A 23,381-nucleotide genomic window follows, 5' to 3' on the forward strand; every position below is an offset into this window, starting at 1 on the left:
TGGTAATCAAGCCTACCACTGTAGTGTCGTCTGCAAACTTGATGATTGAGTTGGAGGCGTGCATGGCCACGCAGTCATGGGTGAACAGAGTACAGGAGAGGGCTGACAATGCACACTTGTGGGGCCCCAGTGTTGAGGATCAGCAGACTGGAAATGTTGTTTCCTACCCTCACCACCTTGGGGCGTCCCGTCAGAAAGTCCTGGACCACGCCCCACAGGGCGTGGTCGAGACCCAGGGTCTCGAGCTTAATGACGAGTTTGGAGTGTATTATGGTTTTAAATGCTGAGCTGTAGTCGATGAACAGCATTCGTACATAGTTATTCCTCTTGTCCAGATGGGTTAGGGCTGTGTGATTGCGATTGTGTCATCTGTGGACCTATTGGTGCGGTAAGCAAATTGGAGTGGGTCTAGGGTGTCAGGTAAGATGGAGGTCATATGATCCTTGTCTAGTCTCTCAAAGCACTTCATGATGATGGAGGTGAGGAGGTGGGGTGATAGTCGTTTAGCTGCTAAGCTTTCTGGGAACAGGAAGAATGGTGGCCCTCTTGAAGCATGTGGGAACAGCAGACTGGGATAGCGATTGATTGAATATATCCATAAATACAGCAGCCAGCTGGTCTGCGCATGCTCTGAGGACGCGGCTAGGGATGCCGTCTGGGCTGGCAGCCTTGCGAGGGTTAACACATTTAAATGTTTTACTCACGTTGGCTGCGGTGAAGGAGAGCCCACAGGTTTTGGTAGCGGGCCGTGTCGGTGGCACTTTATTGTCCTCAAAGCGAGCAAAGAAGCTGCTTAGTTAGTCTGGTCCTGTCATGTGGATGCATTTTCTTGGCAAAGGAAAAATATTTACTAACAGGGATGTAAACAAATTTGTGCACAATATTTTAGAGAAATAAGCTTTTGTGCTTATGGAAATTTCCGGGATCTTTTATTTCAGCTCATGAAACATGGAACCAACAATTTACATGTTGCCTTCATACACACATATCCATCTATCTATATACATTACCAGTCAAAAGTTTGGACACACCTACTCATTCAAAGGTTTTTCTTAATTTTTACTATTTTCTACATTGCAGAATAATAGTGAAGACATCAAAACTATGAAATAACACATGTGGAATCATGTAACCAAAAATGTGTTAAACAAATCAAAATATATTCAAAGTAGCCACACTTTGCCTTGATGACAGCTTTGTACTCTTGGCATTCTCTCAGCCAGGATCATGAGGTATTCACCTGGAATGCATTTCAATTAACACATGTGTCTTCAAATGCAATAAGGAAAGAAATTCCACAAATTAACTTTTAACAAGGCACACCTGTTAATTGAAATGCATTCCAGGTGACTACCTATTGATGCTGGTTGAGAGAATGCTGAGAGTGTGCAAAGCTGTCATCAAGGCAAAGGGTGGCTACTTTGAAGAATCTCATATTTTGATTGAACACTTTTTTGGTTACTACATGATTCCATATGTATTTTCTCTCAGGTATCTGCTGTGCGGTGGTGTCTTGTGTCTTCTCTCCCTCTGTCCACCCCCAGTGGCCGAGTGTGGGACCCTGGTGGGGTCGGCCCCGGGGTGGCTCGGAGGCGCCTCAGCTCCCTGACGTACTCCCTCTCCAGTAGGAGCTGCTGCCTTTGGGCCTGGAGCTGGTCCTGAAGTCCCCTCAGGGAGTGGGCTCTCTGGATCAATCAATCAACCAACCAACCAACGAATCAAACCAATCGATCAATCGATCAATGAATCAATGCATCCATCCATCTTTTGGCTATACCTGGATCAGCTGCTGCAGCTCTTCCCTCAGATGCTGGTTTTCCAGGGACACAGCTCTAGTGTGGGACAGTAGGCAGCGAGATGCCTCCTAGGGGGAGGAGAGGGGGTGGGTATGGAGGTGTGTGTTTGTGTACACATGTTCTTGTGGATGTGCGTACGCATGCGTGCATGTCTATGCATGTGTGTGTTACTCACCCTATTAGCGGCGAGGGCCAGGGCCTGTATTTTTTGTTTGGCCTGTGCTTCGTACCTATAATAATAAAAATAATACATTTAAAAAGGAATTTACAGTCATGCACACACTTTTCCCATTTACCTCTCTTTCTCACTGAGGAAGCCAGCCTTCAGGGCCTGCAGGGATTCAGAGTGACGACAGTGCATACTGGTCACCTCCCTCTCTAGCTCTGCTATACGCCCCAGCTGCTGCTGCTGCAAGCTCTGTTACACACACACCATATTAAAGCACACACATGAATAGCCATGTCTATACAGTATACACACACACTCACATATGCATACAGCCATGCAAAGGGTACTAATATAAAATAAGATTATAATAAAATGTGTAATATTAGTAGATCATATATTCTGTACACTAAGTGGTGGTGTGTGAGGAGAGGAAAGGAGAAGTAAGAGGAGATGAGAAGGCAGAGGAGAGAATGAGAAGACGGGTGGGGGTTAGGAGGAAAGGGTGAGGAAGTGTCATACTTTAAATTCTCGGAGCTCAGCAATCTCAATATTTAACAGCGCCAGTTCATTCTCCTTCTCCAGAATCTCCTTCTTCAGCTCTGTTAGGATAGGTTAGATTAGAGTTAGCTTCCTGCTCTCTCCTCACTGGCCCCTGGCACTTCCTGCTGACTCACCATTGGCCTGTTCCTGGTATTTGTCCAGATTCTCCTCCCTCTGTCTCTTCAGGTTCTCCTGCGCCTGGTGGTTTTGGTCGCTAAGGGTGACGATGGCACTCTGACGCTTCTGGGTCCGCTTGGACATGTACGACATGTACTCTTGCTGAGAAGGCGAGAGATGGGGTCAGGAGGAGAGGGATAAGGAATTATATGCATTGTCACTTTACCCCTACCTACATGTACAAATTACCTCAACTAACCTGTACCCCTGCACATTGACTCGGTACCGGTACCTCCTGTATATAGCCTCGTTATTGTCATTTTATTGTGTTACTTTTTAGTTTATTTTATTTAGTAAATATTTTTTAAACTCTATTTCTTGAACTGCATTGTTGGTTAAGGGCTTGTAAAGTAAGAATTTCACAGTAAGGTCTACACCTGTGGTATTCGGCACGTGACAAATCAAATTTGATTTTATAGGGAGGGAGATGGGAAAGAGAGAGATGGGGAGAAAGAGAGTGTCAGCCTTTACTGTCACTCACGCTCTCCATGCGAGTCTGGTTGGCCTCATTCTGTAGGAACTCATTCTCACGCCGTCTGGTACAGCAGCCGCAGTTAAGGGAAGTGAGGAAAGTATTCTTGAGAAGCTATCGCTATCACATGAACAGGGGTGGGTCAATTCTAATTGACGGCAGTTAATTCAGGAGGTAAAATGAAATTCAAATTCCATTATTAAAGAAGGGCATTTTTACAATTATTTTCAATGATAACTGAAATGTAGAAGCTATTTATTTCAAAAGTTTTTAATTCAGACTACTTCCTGATTTAAATGCTTTCAATTCAAATTGTCCCAAATACTGGAACGGAGGGTAACTATTTTAAAGGGCCCTTCACTTAAACAAAAATGGATGCAGATTAATTAACAGTTTACAATTTAGCGGACTTGTGTGTGTCTGTGACAACTAAATCCTGGCTGTCTACCTGCAGTGTGCAAAGTGAAAGCTTTGGGAATCGTCCTGGACTGGGACGCCATCTGCCAGACCTTCTGAACAGGAGGTCTTGTGCGGACAACTTCCAGGAATAGTGTTCATTATGTGGCTTCATCAGTGTCTGCTCTTTGAGGCAGAAACAGACTGCTTGAACTGCATTTGTCTTTATGGCCAAATGCCACATGTTCTGGTTATCATTTGCCCAGTGGGCCTGTATAAATTGAATTGACAGATGTGTTAGAAATGCCTGGGCCGATTTCTGGTTCCACTCTGTCACTGTTGTGAAGTCTGGGATTTAAAGGATACAACTTTTCCACTTTCCTCTTGAGGTTGTTCAAGGTGTCGGTTAGCTTGTCGTACCTGTAGGTTACAGGAGTGAAGTACAGAGTCACATGATGACAGGCAAGCAGACAGACAGGTAGGCATAGAGAGAGAGAGAGAGAGAGAGATAGGCTAGTAGACAGACAGACAGACAGACATGTCTCACTCTCTCTGTAGCAGAGCCTCACTGTCAGACCCAGGGTGTTCTGAGTCCTCTACTCCTTGTCCAGCTGTATCCTGCTTAAGGGCAGACTCTCCTTTCTTCTTAGGGGGCATTCTAGTTGCCTACACACACACACACGTCATCTATAGGGATCATTCTTTGCAGAAACAGTGACATTTGATTGAATGGCATCATCATGTTCCATATCGATGCTTTACCGCTCACCACATCTCACCAGTAGCCTATGTAACGTTAGCCAAGCATGAGCCCACCATACCGCCGCCCACGCTTGCTATCAAACCCGTTAGAAGAGAGCAATGGGGCACCGAAAGCGCTGCAAGTTAGTTAGCTAGCTAACCAATCGCTCGCATCAGTAATGATCACTGATCAGACTACACTCAACGCTGGCTGTGCTGTTCGCATTTGTTGGCTCAGCTCTCTATCAACTTTCCATTGGGTGTAAATATAGCTTTGAATACATCTCTAGTTATAAAGTGTAATTTGATAGCTACAAAAGTAGCAAACATCAAGTTATGTCTCACCTTCACGTTTGTTTAAAACGCTCCCTTGTTGCCAAGACAACTACATAGACAACACATTTCTACAGGGAAGTCACGTTCCCTAAAAATGAAAATAATCAAGGTCGTAAAGACCGCATTTATATAAAAACACGGATCAGTCCGAGCCTGGAGTTACAATGTTACATATGTTCCACTGACCGCATTTGCCCCGCTGCCGAACTTGACCCATCATTACCACGGTTCGGTGATCTGATTTCACATTGCATTACCGTAAAGATCTGCTCAAAAGGGCAACGGACAGACAATCGCTCGACTATCATGCTTCCAGCGGGCGGCTTTGCCTTGCCTGACAGCCGTTTACTTTGGCAATAAACGTCAACATTTGTATTACATACAGCTCGTTTATATAAATACAACATATCTCCTATAAATAACAAATAGCTCGGCATTTTGAAGATTACACGTTTCATATTGACACAGACGAGGAAATAGTATCCTCCATTCCTCACACCTTGCATTTGCGTGCAGGAGGTGAGTGCGCCTGTGCGGGAGTTGAGCTAGCTGAGCAGGGAGAGCCAGCCGTGGCGGCACAGATGGAAAGGATGGAAATGGAGAACTACTCCGGCGCCTGACCTGAGACGGTACTAGGAAACGTTCGGTAGGCTAGGCTACTGCTCCGTTCGGTTGGATTGCTGGAGAGAGGCGAGGCGCACGGTGAAAGCAGGGGCGACACAGACAGAAAATATGGACGGGAGAAGCGAGTTCCTTTGCGGGGTTGTGGAAGGTAAGGACAACGGTCGTCTGGTTATCTGATCTTTTAATGTTCACGGAGAAGTTCATATGAAATACCATGCATAAAAAAAACAATATTTTCAGTGTTTGTAAAGCTTTGAAATGTGGTAGCTATTGTAGCCCTATGATCAGACATAACCTCACATTCATCTTTTATTCTCGTCATCTTCATTTTCTCATCATTGGTGTCCCAGTTAGTTTGCCATCTATCAAGCCTGCTACTCCAGTCCTCGAGTATCACCAAAAGCACACATTTTGTTGTAGCCTCTGACAAAAAAAAAAACACCTGAGGTGCGTTTAGTTCACTTCAACGTTTGCTACCTTGCAGAGCGGTTTGTACTGACAGACACGTTTATCCAAAACGTTCTTGAACAGACTTTGAGGTACGTTTGCTCCCGTTTGGTGAGTGTGTCTTACAGCAATGAGTGACGTATTTAAAGGGCAGTGGCCATGCTGACATCCTACCTCAACCCACAAACCAACCCTTCCCAATTTTCAATTGATCATTCAGTACAGCACCTTTTCCATTCAATTGAATGTTCCATAACCTAAAAACTTACTGAACGCAGCCTTGATTCAATTCATTGTGGGCCTAATGTTTATTCGACAAGTTGAATCGGGTGTGCTTGTCCGGGGTTAAAAAGGTGTACTGTTGGGGGTACTTGAGGACTGGAATTGGGAACCACTGAGCTAGTCAGTCAGTCTCTCTCTTGTGTTCTAAGGTGAGAGATAGAGACAATCTGAAAGGAGCATGGAGAAAAACATTGATAGAAAAGATAATGATGTGACTGCACACAGCTGGATCCAGAATACCCCCTCCTCACTACTGACCAGTAGCGGTGCATGGGTAAAATCACTGTGGAACCACAGAGATTTAGAACCACAGAGAGTTACTGCAAGTCGCAAAGAAAAACAGGAGCTGCTTCCACTACTATTCCAGCACCATTTAAATTTCAACATCAATATAATTAAGAATAATAATTAATATAACCTCTGCTTTTTAAAAATGTTTTATTTCACCTTTATTTAACCAGGTAGGCTAATTGAGAACAAGTTCTCATTTACAACTGCGACCTGGCCAAGATTAAACAAAATAGTGCGACACAAACAACACAGAGTTACACATGGAATAAACAAACATACAGTCAATAACGCAATAGAAAAAGTCTATATACAGTGGGTGTAAATGAGGTAAGATAAGGGAGGTAAGGCAATAAATAGGCCATAGTGGCGAAATAATTACAATGTAGCAGTTAAACATGAGTGAAAGATGTGCAGAAGATACATGTACAAGTAGAGATACTGGGATGCAAAGGAGCAAAAAATAAAATAACTAAATAACAGTATGAGGATGAGGTATTTGGATGGGCTATTTACAGATGGGATAGGTGCAGTGATCTGTGAGCTGCTCTGACAGCTGGTGCTTACAGTTAGTGAGGGAGATATGAGTCTCCAGCTTCAGTGATTTAAAAATTATATATTTTTTGTCTGTAGCAGTTTGGGTCTAGAGTGTCTCCCCCTTTTGAAGAGTGGGATGACCGTGGCGGATTTCCAATCTTTGGGGATCTCAGACGATACGAAAGTGAGGTTGAACAGGCTAGTAATAGGGGTTGCAACAATTTTGGCAGATAATTTTAGTAAGAGAGGGTCCAGATACTCTAGCCCGGCTGATTTGTAGGGGTCCAGATTTTGCAGCTCTTCCAGAACATCAGCTTTCTGGATTTGAGTGAAGGAGAAATGGGGAGGCTTGGGCAACTTTCTGTGGGGGGTACAGGGCTGTTGATCGGTGTAGGGGTAGCCAGGTGGAAAGCATGGCCAGCCGTAGAAAAATGCTTATTGAAATTCTCAATTATCGTGGATTTATCAGTGGTGACAGTGTTTCCTAGCCTCAGTGCAGTGGGCAGCTGGGAGGAGGTGCTCTTATTCTCCATGGACTTTACAATGTCCCAGAACTTTTGGGAGTTTGTGCTGCAGGGTGCAAATTTCTGTTTGAAAAAGCTAGCCTTTGCTTTCCTAACTGCCTGTGTATATTGGTTCCTAACTTCCCTGAAAAGTTGCATATCGTGGGAGCTATTCGATGCTAATGCAGTACGCCACAGGATGTGTTTGTGCTGGTCAAGAGCAGTCAGGTCTGGAGTGAACCAAGGGCAATATCTGTTGCCGGTTCTATTTTTTTTTTAATGGGGCAAGCTTATTTAACTTCTTATGGCTGGGGGGCAGTATTGAGTAGCTTGGATGAATAAGGTGCCCAGAGTAAACTGCCTGCTACTCTGGCCCAGAAGCTAAGATCTGCATATTATTAGTAGATTTGGATAGAAAACACTCTGAAGTTTCTAAAACTTTTTGAACGATGCCTGTGAGTATAACAGAACTCTGAAAAAAAAATCCAACCAGGAAGTGGGAAATCTGAGGTTTGTAGTTTTTCAACTCTTTGCCTATCCAAGATGCAGTGTAAATTTGGTCCGATTGCACTTCCTAAGGCTTCCACTAGATGTCAACAGCCTTTAGAACCTTGTTTGAGGCTTCTACTGTGAAGGGGGAGAGACTGAGTGCTGTTTCAACCAAACCAGAGGTCTGGCAGTGCCATGAGCTGAGTCTCACGCACGACCGTGAGAGTTAGCTGCTTTATCGAACAAAACATGCATGTATTGTGTAACATGAAGTCCAATGAGTGTCATCTGATGAAGATCATCAAAGGTTAGTGATTCATTTTATCTCTATTTCTGTTTTTTGTGACCCCTCTCTTTGGCTGGAAAAATGGCTGTGTTTTTCTGTGACTAGGTGCTGACCTATCATAATTGTTTGGTGTGCTTTCGTCGTAAAGCCTTTTTGAAATCGGACACTGTGGTGGGATTAACAACAAGTTTATCTTTAAAATAGTGTAATATACTTGTATGTTTGAGGAATTTTAATTATGAGATTTCTGTTGTTTGAATTTGGCGCCCTGCACTTTCACTGGCTGTTGTCATATCGATCCCGTTAACGGGATTTCAGACGTAAGAAGTTTTAAGATGATGAGGAAAGCACTTTTTAAAGAACAATCAGACATCCTCTACTGATGGAATGAGGTCAATATCCTTCCAGGATACCCGGGCCAGGTCGATTAGAAAGGCCTACTCGCTGAAGTGATTTAGGGAGCGTTTGACAGTGATGAGGGGTGGTCGTTTGACCGCAGACCCATTATGGACGCAGGCAATGAGGCAGTGATTGTTGAGATCCTGGTTGAAGACAGCAGAGGTGTATTTGGAGGGCAGTTTGGTTAGGATGATATCTATGAGGGTGCCCGTGTTTACGGATTTGGGGTTGTACCTGGTAGATTCATTGATCATTTGTGTGAGATTGAGGGCATCAAGCTTAGATTGTAGGATGGCCAGGGTGTTAAGCATGTACCAGTTTAGGTCACCTAACAGCACGAGCTCTGAAGATAGATGGGGGGGGGGCAATCAATTCACATATGGTGTCCAGGGCAGAGGGTGGTCTATTGCAAGCCGCAACAGTGAGAGACTTGTTTCTGGAAAGGTGGATTTTTTTTAAAGTAGAAGCTCAAATTGTTTGGGAAACAGACCTGGATGGTAAGACAGAACTCTGCAGGCTATCTCTGCAGTAGATTGCAACTCCGCCCCCTTTGGCAGTTCTATCTTGTCATTTTTTTGGGGGCCTTCCTAAGCCAGGATTCAGACACGGCTAGGACATCCGTGTTGGCAGAGTGTGTTAAAGCAGTAAATAAAACAAACTTAGGGAGGAGGCTTCTTATATGTTAACATGCATGAAACCAAGGCTTTTACGGTTACAGAAGTCAACAAATGAGAGCGCCTGGGGAATGGGAGTGGAGCTAGTCACTGCAGGTCCTGGATTAACCTCTACATCACCAGAGGAGGAGTAGGATAAGGGTACGGCTAAAGGCTATAAGAACCTGTCTTCTAGTACGTTCGGAGCAGAGAGTAAAAGGAGAAGGTTTCTGGGTTTGTTAGAATAGATTCAAGGCATAATGTACAGACAAAGGTATGGTAGGATGTGAATACAGCAGAGGTAAACCTAGGCATTGAGTGACGATGAGAGAGGTATTGTCTCTAGAGACACCATTTGAACCAGGTGAGGTCACCGCATGTGTGGGAGGTGGAACAAAAGGGTTAGCTAAGGCATATTGAGTAGGGCAGGAGGCTCTACAGTGAAGTAAGACAATAATCACTAACCAAAACAGCAATGTACAAGGCATATTGACATTAGGGAGATGCATGCGTAGCCAAGTGATCATAGGGTCCAGTGAGTAGCTAGGTGACCTGGAGGCACGGTGATTCGGACAGCTAGCAGATGGGCATTCAGGGGATGTTGCGATGGAGGAGGCTATTGGAGAAAAAAAACCTTGGGCGGATTATGTCGGTAGTCCAGTCGTGATGAATCGGCGGGGCTCCATTTCAGCAATGAAAGGGGTCCAGGCCAATTGGCAAAATAGGTATTGTGGCCCAAGGAGTGGCTGATGGACCTCTTCAGCTAGCCGGGAGATGGGCCTAGCATAGGCTAGCTCCAGGCTAATTGGTGCTTGCTTCGGAACAGAAACGTTAGCCAGGAGTAGCCAATCGGATAGCAGCTAGCTAGCTGCGATGATCCAGGTGGAAAGGTTCAGAGCTTGCGGTAGGAATCTGGAGATATGGAGAAGAAGTCCTATGGGTTGAATCGCACTGTGCAGACTGGCAGGAGTTGTCCGGGCTAAAGGTTAGCTGATGACCGCTAGCAGTGGCTAGCTGACTACTAGCTTGTAGCCAGCTAGTTAGCTTCTTTTGGGGGTTCCGGTTCTAAAGTAAAGAAAATAGCAGATCCATACCACATTGGGTTAGGCGGCTTTCAGGAGAGTATGTTGAGGTTAAGAAAAATGTGAAGAAAAAATAAATAAAAAGATTTATACATGGGACACAACAAAGATGCCTGACTGCTACGCCATCTTGGATTTTGATTAGTCTAATACAGTGATAGCTAAAATATACCAAAAACAATTTAGTCCAATCAATGTAAGCTAAATATGATGTGGCTGTCCATGGTTCTGATTTCTGTGTGCGTGCAAGTAGAAAAACATGTTGACTCACCCTACTTGTAGGGAAACACCAATGCCATCCTCCGCTCTTTCATTTTGACCAAACGGTCTATCACTCTGTCATACAGTACAAGCTTACATTTTGTTGTCCTAGGCTACCTGGCTAAAATGCTTGCTAAGCCAACTTCCATTCATGGGCAACATTAGCTAGTTAACGTTGGCCTTCTACATATAGCTACATATTGTACGTCCATCCTCTCAGGCCAGCATCACAACAATGTATGAATTAATGGTTGGATCAGAATCTCTGTTATAATCATTGGCCAGTACGGATAAGTCCAAATCCCTATATCAGTCCATGACCAATTTAGGAACGGGCTAATTTTAGCTAGCTAGCTAGCCACCGGAAGACAACAACACAATGAGATGCAACAATTCAAGTTTTTCTGTCAATGATGTGTGCTCTCAATGGAATTTGATAGGAGTGATGCCAAATCCAAGCTGGCTTCCCTTGACACAATTTTTTGGTGCACCAGGACTATTCACAGTTGAACTCAATGCTGATTGGCAAAAAAATAATAATAAGTTGTCAACGGAGTCCAGATGCTCGCTAGCTTCCCTTCAATACAACCAATGGTAACGTACTCGTTTGGACCAGACAGCTTCAGATAGATGGCCTACACGTAGAGAGAAAGAGGGGCGCTATTTCGCTCGCTTGGATGCTTTCCCCTGTGAGATACATTCAGCCTCTTGTGAATTTAATGATCATTCTGAAACACAGAGCGATGAAAGATATGTTTTTTTTTTCTTTCTAAATCTTCTTGGTAATTTTTTGGGGGAAGCCTGGCTTCCCTTGGTATTCATGCATACACGCTACTGACCCACTTACCTTCTTACACACAAGCATGCACTCAGTCAAAGTTAAAGGTGCTGCATGGTCAATCCACCATCTGCATTGTCCTTGCAGCATTTACTGTGACATGGCCTCTGCAGAAGTCAGGGCATTCCTACTTCTTGCGCTCCGCAGAGCAGCGCATAGCTGTTGTGAAGAAACTTGTCAAGGAGGTGAGTTTGTGTTTATACAGGACTTCCCGCCCTCACCTACCATCAACCAATCATGTTAATGCTGAGTTATACGGCTCCCTCAGCATTGTTACAATATTTTAGAGGCGCATAGCAATGCGTTACTGAGCTCGATTTGGCCTCTGCATGCCTCCGGAGGCTCTGCAATTGCGTCACACCATCCATATGGCGCCTCCGACCATAATTTTGGATCAAGCATAACATGGCTCTTTTAATCACACTACCCAACTAGCACATGTGGTTCTTTTGAAGTTATGGGAAGCTATGTTTTTGGTTTCACATTGGTTGTGAGAACGAAGTCATAGGTTCCCTGACCTGTAAAATGTAACTTATTAAAAACGTTACAAGAACAGAAGTGATAACTTTGCCTGTTCAGGAAACTTTTATTTTTAGGTTGCAGGGAGGTTCTGAGACTGTTTTACTCCGGTTCCTTAAGTTTTCCTGGGAGGTTTTATTAACACTCTGAGAACGGAAATTATAGGTTACTTTTAATGACTGACTTTCTTAACTTGAACTGAATGTTTCAGTAAGACTTTTAGCATGTTACTATCTTAATATGGTTAACTTTTTTAAACTCCAAGCACAGATGGGAAACATTATTCATTCGAACACATTTATTTTTTATTTTGACACGGCATCAGTGAGATTCGAAAACCCATTTCAAAGAAACAAGCACTCATTAAGATCAGGTATGGCTAATTAGTGGGCGTGGCCAACACACATAAACACACTTATGGCCTAAACTCACCATAGGTGAGCATGCAAGTGATTTTATTTTAGAATACATTGTTTTGAATTATAATGACCCAACCGAAGCTGGGCGGAGGGTTGTCTGCTTTGACCTTTCGTTCAATTAGAACATGTTTCTATTTTTGCGTTGGTGCGTTTTGCGTTTTGCGTTGGACTACTGCTGGTGCTGTAGTCACACAAAATAATCTAAATGTTGTCATATTTTTATTTATTTCTAGCTCATTTGAATTGGAAGAGGTAGCTAAGGGTTGAGGCTTTACATACATGCTAAAATGAACCAATTCATTCACTTATGGAAACACAACATCGCAATCAGCAAAAATGATTGGAGATATGGACTATCCTGCTAGCAAAAAGTTACTGCTCCGCCTGGCTGGTCCTTTCCACCTGCCTCACTCTGCTTGCTCCGCCCGCCTGCTTCTTGTGAGTTTTTCATTTAACAAGACAGAGGATAGAGAGTTTTGTTGACGCTGAGAACAGGATGTATACGTCACAGTCTTAACTTTCCATGAACGTTCTTTCTTCATGTTATTAGAATGTAATTTAGAGCTTATTGATGTAATGTGTACAATCCATTTTTTTTATTCACAGAATATTAAACAGAACCATACATTCTGAGAACATCGATCAAGTCACATTTTTGTTTAGTATGTTCCCAGAATCTAATAAAAATGTGACATTAAATAAGAACCACATGGGAACTTGTGGAAGTACTGAAATTCCCACGGAAGAATGTTGTTTCTTAAAACCTCTTAAGGATAGGTGGGACGCAAATGTCTCAACTGGCCAATTGCCAGGGGAAATGAAGAGCGCCAGATTCAAATAAAATTCAAACTTTCATTAAATCACACATGTAAGATACTCAATTCAAGCTACACTCATTGTGAATCCAGCCAACATGTCCGATTTTAAAAATGCTTTTCGGCGAAAGCATAAGAAGCTATTATCTGATAGCCTGCACCAGCAGTGAACAAAGGAGCTAGCATATTTACAACCCTGCAGGCGCTACACAAAACGCTGAAATAAAATGCATTACCTTTGACAAGCTTCTTTTGTTGGCACTCCAATATGTCCCATAAACATCACAATTGGTCCTTTTGTTCGATTAGTTCCGTCCATATATATCCAAAATGTCCATTTATAAAGCGCGTTTGATCCAGATAAAAACAGCTTACAAAAACGCAACGTCACTACAAAATATTTCAAAAGTTGCCTATAAACTTTGCCAAAATATTTCAAACTACTTTTGTAATACAACGTTAGGTATTTTTAAACGTTAATAATCGATCAAATTGTAGACGGGGCAATCTGTATTCAATACAGGAAAGAAAACAATGGATGAAAAACTGTCAAACTCCACCTCTTTCTCAATTTTGAAACAGAAATGTGTGTGCCTTTGGTGGTTTATGTGACGATGATAATTTACTCCCACTCGCCAGAAAAAGCAACTGTTTTAGTTGACACTGGAGGTTCTCAGAATGTTATGTGCTAGCTGGCTATGGACAATGGCGATGCTCCTATTTCTATATGAACAATTGTATGGCATGCTCTGCTTTATTTGCAGATGAGGGGTTGCCTCATAGGCAGGAATTTGTTAGTGTGGTGGAACTGGCCTGAACACTATGTTCACCATTCCATTTCACTTCACCAGTCTGGCATTCCTCCTCACTGAAACGGTCTGTAATGAGGGACACTATTCAAAACGAACGTATCTGCAATCGGAACCAATCACAGGATGAACAACCTAATTCAAAGCACAGTGATTGGCCATGTGGGATTTTGTCCTAAACCCATTGTTTCTGAGGATGCTGATTGGACCGGTCCTTTTCTAACTCATTCCAAACCCCCATCTATTGGGGAAAGGTCATACAGATACGCCAAGTGAAATAGAATGGTGAATGCAGAGATCAGGCTGGTTCCACCAGGGTATGGCCACTTCACCAATGCGTGTCCATGAACAAATACTGTGCATGTACTAACATGAATATAGGTCTGAATGGCAACACTGCTTAATTGTACACTAGCATTAATGTCTCTCTCTTTCGTGTGCTTGTCTGTGTCTCAGGGTTCTATGGGAGGCCCTGGTCTATGGAGCAGAGGAAGGTCCTTTTCCAGTGGTGAGTACTTGGTGACAAACAGAAAGGTAACATACAGATGTAGGATCTTAATTTGATCACCCTGTTGCAGGATAACTTTCCTGCAATGCATGACATTTTAAACGTGCTGTGTACTAGAGGTTTAAAAAGGCTTCTGAAGATTGTAATGTCAGACTTTTATCAATCTATACAAAAATGTCAATTTTAATTTTATCCACATAGTTAACATTTCCGGTTGCTGCGGGTTTATTTTCCTTCTGTAGCAAACTGGCTCAAATTAAGATCCTAAATCTGTATGGTTGACATAGGAGGACATGGAAAGGGATAAGGAGGGAGTGAGTATGATCTGCAGTTGAAACAAAAACAAAGCGGTGGTTGACTTTGTTTTGGTAAAAAGCTGAGGGATGGGCCTGGAGAAATGTATCAACTCTCAAATGTATAGACAGAGCTATTGGTGCAAGGACTTGACTGTCCATGATATCAAAATGATTTCCAGAAACTGACACTAGGTCAATATCACTGTAAAGAACTCTCTCCCTTTATCTCTGTTAGGATGCAGAGGTGGGAGTTGAACACCTATCTGTACGGTCCTAAAGATGATCTGAAACACAGACTACTCTGGAGAGAGGTCTACTCCCCTGAAGAGGAGGGTAAGGGATCTCCCCATCCCTCACTCATCCATCTCTTCATCCCTTCATTTATTTGTTAACATCTCTCTTTTAGTCCACCTTCCCACCCCTCCATCTCCCCATACCCTCATCTCACCTTCTCTCCTCACTCTGTCCTTTTCCCTCCATCTCTCACTTTTGCTTTAAACTAAATGTATCTCTCCTGGTGCTGTCCTTGTTTTCTCCACTCCTCCTCACTCCTCTCTTGCAGGTCAGTTGCGTACTTTGATAGTAGAGTCAGAGAAGAGAGGTCTGAGGTTTGTGTACTCTCTCTCTCCTGGTCAAGACATTGTCTTCTCTTCTGCCTGCGACCTCTCCCTGCTTAAACGCAAGCTACGACAGGTACATACATGCACCTACACACACTTGCATGCGCACACAGGCATGCACACGCATACCTACACCCCTGCCTTACTATCTCTCCTCTCTGTAGGTGTCAAAGTTGGGTTGCCAGGCATTTGCAATCCTTTTTGATGACATAGACCACTCCCTGTGTCAAGCTGACAGTCAAGCCTTCTCCTCATTCGCTCACGCCCAGGTTTCAGTTGCCAATGAGATCTACCGATTCCTGGGAGAGCCGCCCGTCTTCCTGTTTTGTCCAACAGGTGTGTAGTTGAGATGTGTGTAGTGTCCTTTCTCTCTCACACACACACACCACCAACAACAACAAAGTTCCAAAAGAAATAGAGACATTGCAAATGTCATATTATGGCCATATACAGTGTTGTAATGATGTGCAAGAAGTACACCCCTGATAACATGTAAACACAGTTAACGTTCATAGCAGCCACATTTTAAATGTATTTATTTTATTTGACATTTATTTAACCAGGCAAGTCAGTTAAGAACAAATTCTTATTGACAAAGGCAGCCTACCAAAAGGCAAAAGGCCTCCTGCGGGGATGGGGGCTGGGATGTATATTTATATATCCATACCAGCCCCCATCCCCACAGGAGGCCTTTTGGTAGGCTGACCGTTCAAAAGTTTGGGGTCACATAGAAATGTCCATGTTTTTGAAAGAAAAGCACTCATTTTTTGTCCATTAAAATAACATCAAATTGATCAGAAATACAGTGTAGACATTGTTCATGTTGTAAATGACTATTGTAGCTGGACACGGCTGATTAAAAAATATATATATATTTTGAATATCTTAGGCGCGCAGAGCCCCATTTATCAGCAATCATCACTCCTGTGTTCCAATGACATGTTGTGTTAGCTAATCCAAGTTTATAATTTGAAAAGGCTAATTGATCATTAGATAACTCTTTTGCAATTATGTTAGCACAGCTGAAAACTGTTGCCCTGATTTAAAGAGTAATAGAACTGGCCTTTAGACTAGTTGACTATCTGGAGCATCCGCATTTGTGGGTTCGATTACAGGCTCAAAATGGGCAGAAACAAAGACCTTTCTTCTGAAACTCATCAGTCTATTCTCGTTCTGAGAAATGAAGGCTATTCCATGCAAGAAATTGCCAAGAAACTGGCCCGCATCTTAGTCGCCTCTTTACTGTTGACATTGAGACTTGTGAGGCATCTGTTTCTCAAACTAGACAATCTAGTGTACTTGTGCACCGGTGCCTCCCACTCCTCTTTCTAATCTGGTTAGCGCCAGTTTGCGCTGTTCTGTGAAGGTACTGAGAGTACTACACAGCGTTGTACGAGATGTTCAGTTTCTTGGCAATTTAGCCTTAATAGCCTTAATTTCTCAGAACAAGAATAGACTGACTAGTTTCAGAAGAAAGTACTTTGTTTCTGGCTATTTTGAACCTGTAGTCGAATGCTGATCAGGCGAAACAAAACTTTCCAAGCCAGACCGCTACACATAACCGCTACACACAGCCTACATCATTGTCACCACATTAGCTGAAGTAACATCATAGTCAACATAGCTAATAGAACTAAGATGTTAGTAAACCCACTATAATCATGCAGTAACGTTAGTGTACAGTCAGTAAGCAGTTTAGCACTTACACCGGCGGGGCCCCGTGGCAATAAGTTAGTAAAACCAAAAGGATACCTTGACTTGGAAGAGTTCCAGTGTTGTGTTGGATAGTCATAGCCAGCTAGCTAACATAGCATCCCTCTGTTTGAGCAGGGTGTCTGAGTAGGCTAAACTAGCTTGCTGCATTTGCTAGCTAAGTAAGTGAAACTGAAAGTGAAAAAAATGACTTGCTTTTCCTTCATTTTGAATGAAATTCTTCTTTCAGTACTAGATTAATTCTCTGAACCTTTGATTGTTTGGACAACATCTCAGTTCATGCTGCAAGAGCTCTGATAGGTTGGAGGATGTCCTCAGGAAGTTATCATAATTACTATGTAAGTCTATGGAAGTGGGTGAGAACCATGAGCCTCCTAGGTTTTGTATTGAAGTCAATGTACCCTGAGGAGGATACACCATGGTGCTACCCTACAGAGTGCTGTTGAGGCAACTGTAGACCTTCATTGCAAAACATAGTGTTTTAATTTCTTACAGATACGTGGGACGGTAGCGTTCCCACCTGGCCAACATCCGGTGAAATGGCAGAGTGCCAAATTCAAATTTAATTACTATAAATCTTAAACTTCCATGAAATCACAAGTGCAATACATCAAAATAAAGCTTAATTTGTTGTTAATCCAGCCGCCGTGTCAGATTTCAAAAGGGCTTTACGGCGAAAGCAAACCATGCGATTATCTGAGTACAGCGCCCAGCACACACATGCATAACAAAACATTTTCAACCAGGGAGTTGCGACACAAAAGTCAGAAATAGCGATATAATATATGCCTTTCCTTTGAAGATCTTCTGTTTGCACTCAAAGGTCCCAGTTACATTACAAATGGTAATTTTGTTCGATAGTCCTCTATATCCATAAAAACTCAGTTTAGCTGGCGCGCTTCAGTCAATAATCCACTCGGTTTCCCTCCTTCAAAATGCATACAAAATTAATCCCAAACGTTACCAATTAATTTATACAAACAAGTCAATCAAAATGTATAATCAAACCTTAGGTACCCTAATACGCAAATAAACAATACAATTTAAGACAGAGAATCGTTATTGTCTTCACCGTAGAAAAATACCAAAGAACGCCTTCCCATTCACACGCTTGGAAACACTACAGCCAAAATAGAAGCCACCTAGAAAAACTACAATTCCTGGCTCATTTTTCCAAAACCAGCCTGAAACTCTTTCTATAGAACGTTGATATCTAGTGAAAGCCCTAGGAACTGCAATCGGGCATGATTTCGCCCTATTATAAAAGTTCCAGCCATTGAAATCAGTGTTAGGATGATTTTTTTGGGGGGGGGATCGTTTGTCCTCGGTGTTACGCCTGCCATTTCAGTTCTGTTATACTCACAGACATTATCGTAACAGTTTTAGAAATTTTAGAGCGTTTCCTATCCATATCTACCAATTATATGCATATCTTTGCTTCTGGGCCTGAGTAGCATGCAGTTTACTTTGGGCACGCTTTTCATCCGGACGTCAAAATACCGCCCCCTATCCCAAAGAAGTGAATCAATTATTTGCTGACATGAATATATTAAGTATAGTTTAATCTAAAAATGAAAAACGTAAAAATATTTTACAATTTAAAACATTCTGAAAATCACTGAGGATGATGTACCTCCTCTGAAGAGTCTCCACTGCTTCTCTTCTAATTAAGTAATTGCATACTGATATTATGTTACTCTCCTCTTTCCCTCGCTCACCCTCCCTCCACCCTCCCTCTCTCCACTCCTCTCTCTAGAGTACTGTGGCTCTCTATGTTCTCCCAGTGTATCTAAGTCTCCATATTTGATGACTGTTGGAGAGGACCTGCTGCCTAACATCTCTATCATATGGACCGGTGAGACACAGACAGGCTTTCTATCCTTTCTATTTTTTTATATTTTTTTATATTCTGTAAATTACAATGATATGGCATGATAATTCCCAATCTCTATCTCCCTCTTTCGCTCTCCCACTACCTTCCCTCTCTCGCTCTCCCTCCCTCTATGGTCAGATGACATGAAAATAGGGCTTTGGCCATGCACACCAGTGGTGGGTCTGGCGTTGAAAGACAGAAGCATATGCAGAAAAGTACCTCATACCTATGGTAAAATATGGTGGTGGATCTTTGATGTTATGGGGCTATTTTGCTTCCACTGGCCCTGGGGCGCTTGCTAAGGTCAATGGTGTCATTAACTTTACCAAGTAGCAGGACATTTTAGCCAAAAAACCTGGTTTCCTCTGCCATGTGGCTGGCACTTGGCTGCAGTTGTATCTTCCAGCAAGACAATAACCCCAAGCATTAATCAAAATCCGCAAAGAAATTGTTAATTGACCACTCAGTCTCCATACATGAACCCCATTGAAAACCTGTGTGTTGAATCGCATAAGAGCAGACAAAGGATATCAAGGATCTGGAAAGATTCTGTATGGAGGAATAGTTTAAGATCCCTCACAACGTGCTCTACACATTTTACAAAAAGCCACAGGATCAGTGGAAGCAAAAAGGCTGCATAACATAAAAGATCCTCCACCATATTTTACAGTAAAAATGGGCTTCCTCTCTTCTTATGCATCCTTATTTCAACGCTAAACCTACCAATGGTTTGTGTGGCCAAAGAGCTCTATATTCATGTAATCTGACCATAGCACCGGTTATAATTCAAGTGCCAATGCCATTTAGCAAACTCCAGTCGTGGGCAGGAAATAATCTTCATGGAGGAATGATCTAAAGGATCAGACATACCAAGGATACTGAATGCCGAGAGGTACTTAGATGTAGTCTTGTCACGATACCAGAATTTAGACTTTGATACCAATACCAGGATTAGTATCGTGATTCTCGTTACCATAACGATACTCAATACCAAAATGATACCAAAATGGTACCACTGCAAGAAGGCACATTAGCCAAAGTCACAGAATGGGACTTGATCCAAACAGAAACTCAGCTACGGCTCTGTTCAATCGTTGGGCAGCTGATGAGTTCATTATCATTACATTTGACATTTTTTCCATCAACAATTTTCAGAGACAGCCATGTATGCATTCACTTCTTTGGGACTGGGGGGCAGTATTGAGTAGCTTGGATGAATAAGGTGCCCAGAGTAAACTGCCTGCTACTCAGGCCCAGTTGCTAATATATGCATATTATTAGTAGATTTGGATATAAAACACTCTGAAGTTTCTAAAACTGTTTGAATGATGTCTGTGAGTATAACAGAACTCGTATGGAAGGCAAAAACCTGAGAAAAATCCAACCAGGAAGTGGGAAATCTGAGCTTTGTAGTTTTTCAAGTCATTGCCTATCGAATATACAGTGTCTATGGGGTCATATTGCTCTTCCTAAGGCTTCCACTAGATGTCAATAGTCTTTAGAACGTTGTTTGAGGCTTCTACTGTGAATGAGGGGGGAATGAGAGCTGATTGAGTCAGGGGTCTAGCTGAGTGCCATGAGCTGATCATGCGTGCTCACGTGAGAGTTAGCTTGCGTACCATTGCATTTCTACAGACAAAGGAATTCTCTGGTTGGAACATTATTGAAGATTTATGATAAAAACATCCTAAAGATTGATTCTATACTTCATTTGACATGTTTCTACGAACTGTAGTATGACTTTTCTTCTGAACTTTCGCATGGACTTGCCCGCGCCTCGTGAGTTTGGATTGTGTACTAAACGCGCAAACAAAAAGGAGGTATTTGGACATTAATGATGGACTTTATTGAACAAATCAAACATTTATTGTGGAACTGGGATTCCTGGGAGTGCATTCTGATGAAGATCATCAAAGGTAAGTGAATATTTATAATGCTATTTCTGACTTCTGTTGACTCTGCAACATGGCGGATATTTGTATGGCTTGTTTTGTTGTCTGAGCGCTGTACTCAGATTATTGCATGGTGTGCTTTTTCCGTAAAGCTTTTTTGAAATCTGACACAGCCGTAGCATTAAGGAGAAGTTTATCTAAAGGTCCATGCATAACACTTGTATTTTCATCAACATTTATGATGAGTATTTCTGTAAATTGATGAGGCTCTCTACAAAATCACCAGATGTTTTGGAAGCAAAACATTACTGAACGTAACGCGCCAATGTAAACTGAGATTTTTGGATATAAATATGAACTTTATCGAACAAAACATAAATGTATTGTGTAACATGAAGTCCTATGAGTGTCATCTGCTGAAGATCATCAAAGGTTAGTGATTCATTTTATCTCTATTTGTGCTTTTTGTGACTCTCCTTTGGCTGGAAAAATGGCTGTGTTTTTCTGTGACTAGGTACTGACCTAACATAATCGTTTGGTGTGCTTTCGTCGTAAAGCCTTTTTGAAATCGGACACTGTGGCTGGATTTACAACAAGTTTATCTTTAAAATGGTGTAAAATACTTGTATGTTTGAGGAAATTTAATTATGGGATTCTGTTGTTTTGGAATTTGGCACCCTGCAATTTCACTGGCTGTTGTTGAGGTGGGACACTACCGTCCCACATATCCCAGAGAGGTTAATGAATCAATTGTATAATCAGACTTTGGTAAAAAAAACAAATCTAACTATATAACAGCATAATGGTAATCATTTATGATTTTTTTTAAATAAAAACCTTTCGTGAACTAACACTAGCACTTGAGTCTTCCTTCTTGCTAGCTCTGACTTTGCTGATAGCTACCTTTTTTATTGAGGAACAATTTTCTTACTATGACTGTGGTAGGTGGTTGTTTCACCTAGCTGTCTTCAGATGAATGCACTAACTGGAAGTCGCTCTAGAGAAGTGTTTGCTATATGACTCAAATGTAATGATAAATCTCTACTGATAAAGTGGGTAAATAAAGATGTAGCCTTGGCTTATTCACATGACTGCACAGTGTGCGCTGTCTCTTTAATGAGGAATGACGTCATTACTGGGTAGTGAATTGTGTAGCCCAGGGTAGTGAATTGATGATTGCTTCAACTGTAAGATAGCAGCAAAATCACACCGGAGAAGATGGATGACGTTTCACATGCTCCTAACCAACTGTGCTATTTTGTTCGTTTTTTTTGCGTTGTTTGTAACTTTTTACTTATTTTGTACATCATGTTGCTGCTACCGTGTCTTATGACCGAAAATAACTTCTATACATCAGAACAGTGACTACTCACCTCAAACTGGAAAAAGCTTTTTCCTTTAACGAGTCCATGAGTCCGAGTCCATCTATAGTTACCACCACAAACCGATAATGGCACTAAGACCGCACTCAACGAGCTGTATAAGGCCATGAGCAAACAAGAAAATGCTCATCCAGAAGCGTCACTCCTAGTGGCCGGGGACTTTAATGTAGGCAAACTTAAATCCGTTTCACCTCATTTCTACCAGCATGTCATATGTGCAACCAGAGGAGAAAAACAAACTTGAGACCACCCTTACTCCACACACAGAGATGCATACAAGTCTCTCCCCTGCCCTCCATGGCAAATCTGACCATAATGCTATCCTCCTGATTCCTGCTTTACAAGCAAAAACTAAAACAGGAAGTACCAGTGACTCGCTCAATACGGAATTGGTCAGATGACGCAGATGCTACGCTACAGGACTGTTTTGCTAGCACAGACTGGAATATGGTCCGGGATTCATCCAATGGCATTGAGGAATATACCATCTCAGTCACGGGCTTCATCAATAAGTGCATTGACGTCGTCATCCCCACAGTGACCGTACGTACATATCACAACCAGAAGCCATAGATTACAGGCAACATCCGCATTGAGGCTAGAGCTGCCTCTTTTTCAAGGAGCAGGACACTAATCCAGACGCTTATAAGAAATCCTGCTGTGCCCTCAGACGAACCATCAAACAAACAAAGCGTCAATACAGGATTAAGATTGAATCCTACTACGCCGGCTCTGATGCTCGTCGGATGTGGCAGGGCTTGAAAACTATTACGGGCTACAAAGGGAAACTCAACCACAAGCTGCCCAGTGACGCAAGCCTACCAGACGAGCTAAAGGCCTTGCCTCGAGCTAAAGGCTCGAGGCAAGCACCACAGAAGCATACACGAGAGCACCGATGTAGCCGATGTGAGCAAGACCTTTAAACAGGTCAACATTCACAAAGCCAGACAGATTACCAAGACGTGTACTCAAAGCATACGCGGACAAACTGGCAAGTGTCTTCACTGTCATTTTCAACCTCTCCCTGTCTGAGTCTGTAATACTGACATGTTTCAAGCAGACCACCATAGTCCCTGTGCCCAAGGAAGCGAAGGTAACCTGCCTAAATGATTACTGCCCCGTAGCACTCACATCGGTAGCCATGAAGGGCTTTGAAAGGCTTGTCATGGCTCACATTAGCAGTATCCTCCCGGATACCCTAGACCCACTCCAATTCGCA

The 23,381-nt window shown here is 42.5% G+C and overlaps 2 protein-coding genes across 6 annotated transcripts in view; one reads left to right on the forward strand and one right to left on the reverse strand.

Annotated features, from left to right (window-relative positions):
* Positions 1 to 1,386: 1,386 nt before the first annotated feature.
* Positions 1,387 to 5,749, reverse strand: ccdc166 (coiled-coil domain containing 166). Of its 4 annotated transcripts, none has more exons than XM_024373272.2 (10): positions 5,552 to 5,749; positions 4,098 to 4,216; positions 3,917 to 3,970; positions 3,164 to 3,218; positions 2,640 to 2,784; positions 2,485 to 2,564; positions 2,093 to 2,214; positions 1,972 to 2,026; positions 1,778 to 1,864; positions 1,387 to 1,685 (listed from the first exon to the last, which is right to left on the reverse strand). In XM_024373272.2, the coding sequence occupies exons 1-10, from the start codon at positions 5,555 to 5,557 to the stop codon at positions 1,488 to 1,490; spliced, it is 921 nt and encodes a 306-aa protein (XP_024229040.1). In that variant the 5' UTR covers positions 5,558 to 5,749; the 3' UTR covers positions 1,387 to 1,487. The 4 variants fall into 4 exon arrangements, with proteins under 4 accessions (XP_024229040.1, XP_024229042.1, XP_024229041.1 ...); XM_024373274.2 differs by lacking the exon at positions 5,552 to 5,749 and adding an exon at positions 4,814 to 4,894; XM_024373273.2 differs by lacking the exon at positions 5,552 to 5,749 and adding an exon at positions 4,637 to 4,819.
* Positions 4,934 to 23,381, forward strand: part of si:dkey-183c6.8 (protein O-GlcNAcase) — a 56,549-nt gene continuing 38,101 nt past the window's right edge. The window contains exons 1-6 of one of the 2 annotated variants that reach the window (XM_024373270.2): positions 4,934 to 5,399; positions 14,335 to 14,386; positions 14,918 to 15,015; positions 15,245 to 15,375; positions 15,467 to 15,638; positions 18,772 to 18,870. In XM_024373270.2, the coding sequence (XP_024229038.1) occupies positions 5,360 to 5,399; positions 14,335 to 14,386; positions 14,918 to 15,015; positions 15,245 to 15,375; positions 15,467 to 15,638; positions 18,772 to 18,870 (592 nt within the window). In that variant the 5' untranslated portion in view covers positions 4,934 to 5,359. The remainder of the gene's footprint in view (positions 5,400 to 14,334; positions 14,387 to 14,917; positions 15,016 to 15,244; positions 15,376 to 15,466; positions 15,639 to 18,771; positions 18,871 to 23,381) is intronic. The other variant, XM_024373271.2, reaches the window with a different exon arrangement.

Source organism: Oncorhynchus tshawytscha, linkage group LG15 (assembly GCF_018296145.1).
Source record: "Oncorhynchus tshawytscha isolate Ot180627B linkage group LG15, Otsh_v2.0, whole genome shotgun sequence".
NCBI lineage: Eukaryota > Metazoa > Chordata > Actinopteri > Salmoniformes > Salmonidae > Oncorhynchus > Oncorhynchus tshawytscha.

Bases quoted from the DNA above. Each gene is read 5' to 3' on its own strand.
- ccdc166 (XM_024373272.2), bottom strand. The intron at 2,215-2,484 runs GTATGACACTTC...TGTGTGTAACAG, and splicing joins CTGAGCTCCGAGAATTTAAA to AGCTTGCAGCAGCAGCAGCT. The intron at 1,865-1,971 runs GTGAGTAACACA...TCCTCCCCCTAG, and splicing joins TGGCCCTCGCCGCTAATAGG to GAGGCATCTCGCTGCCTACT.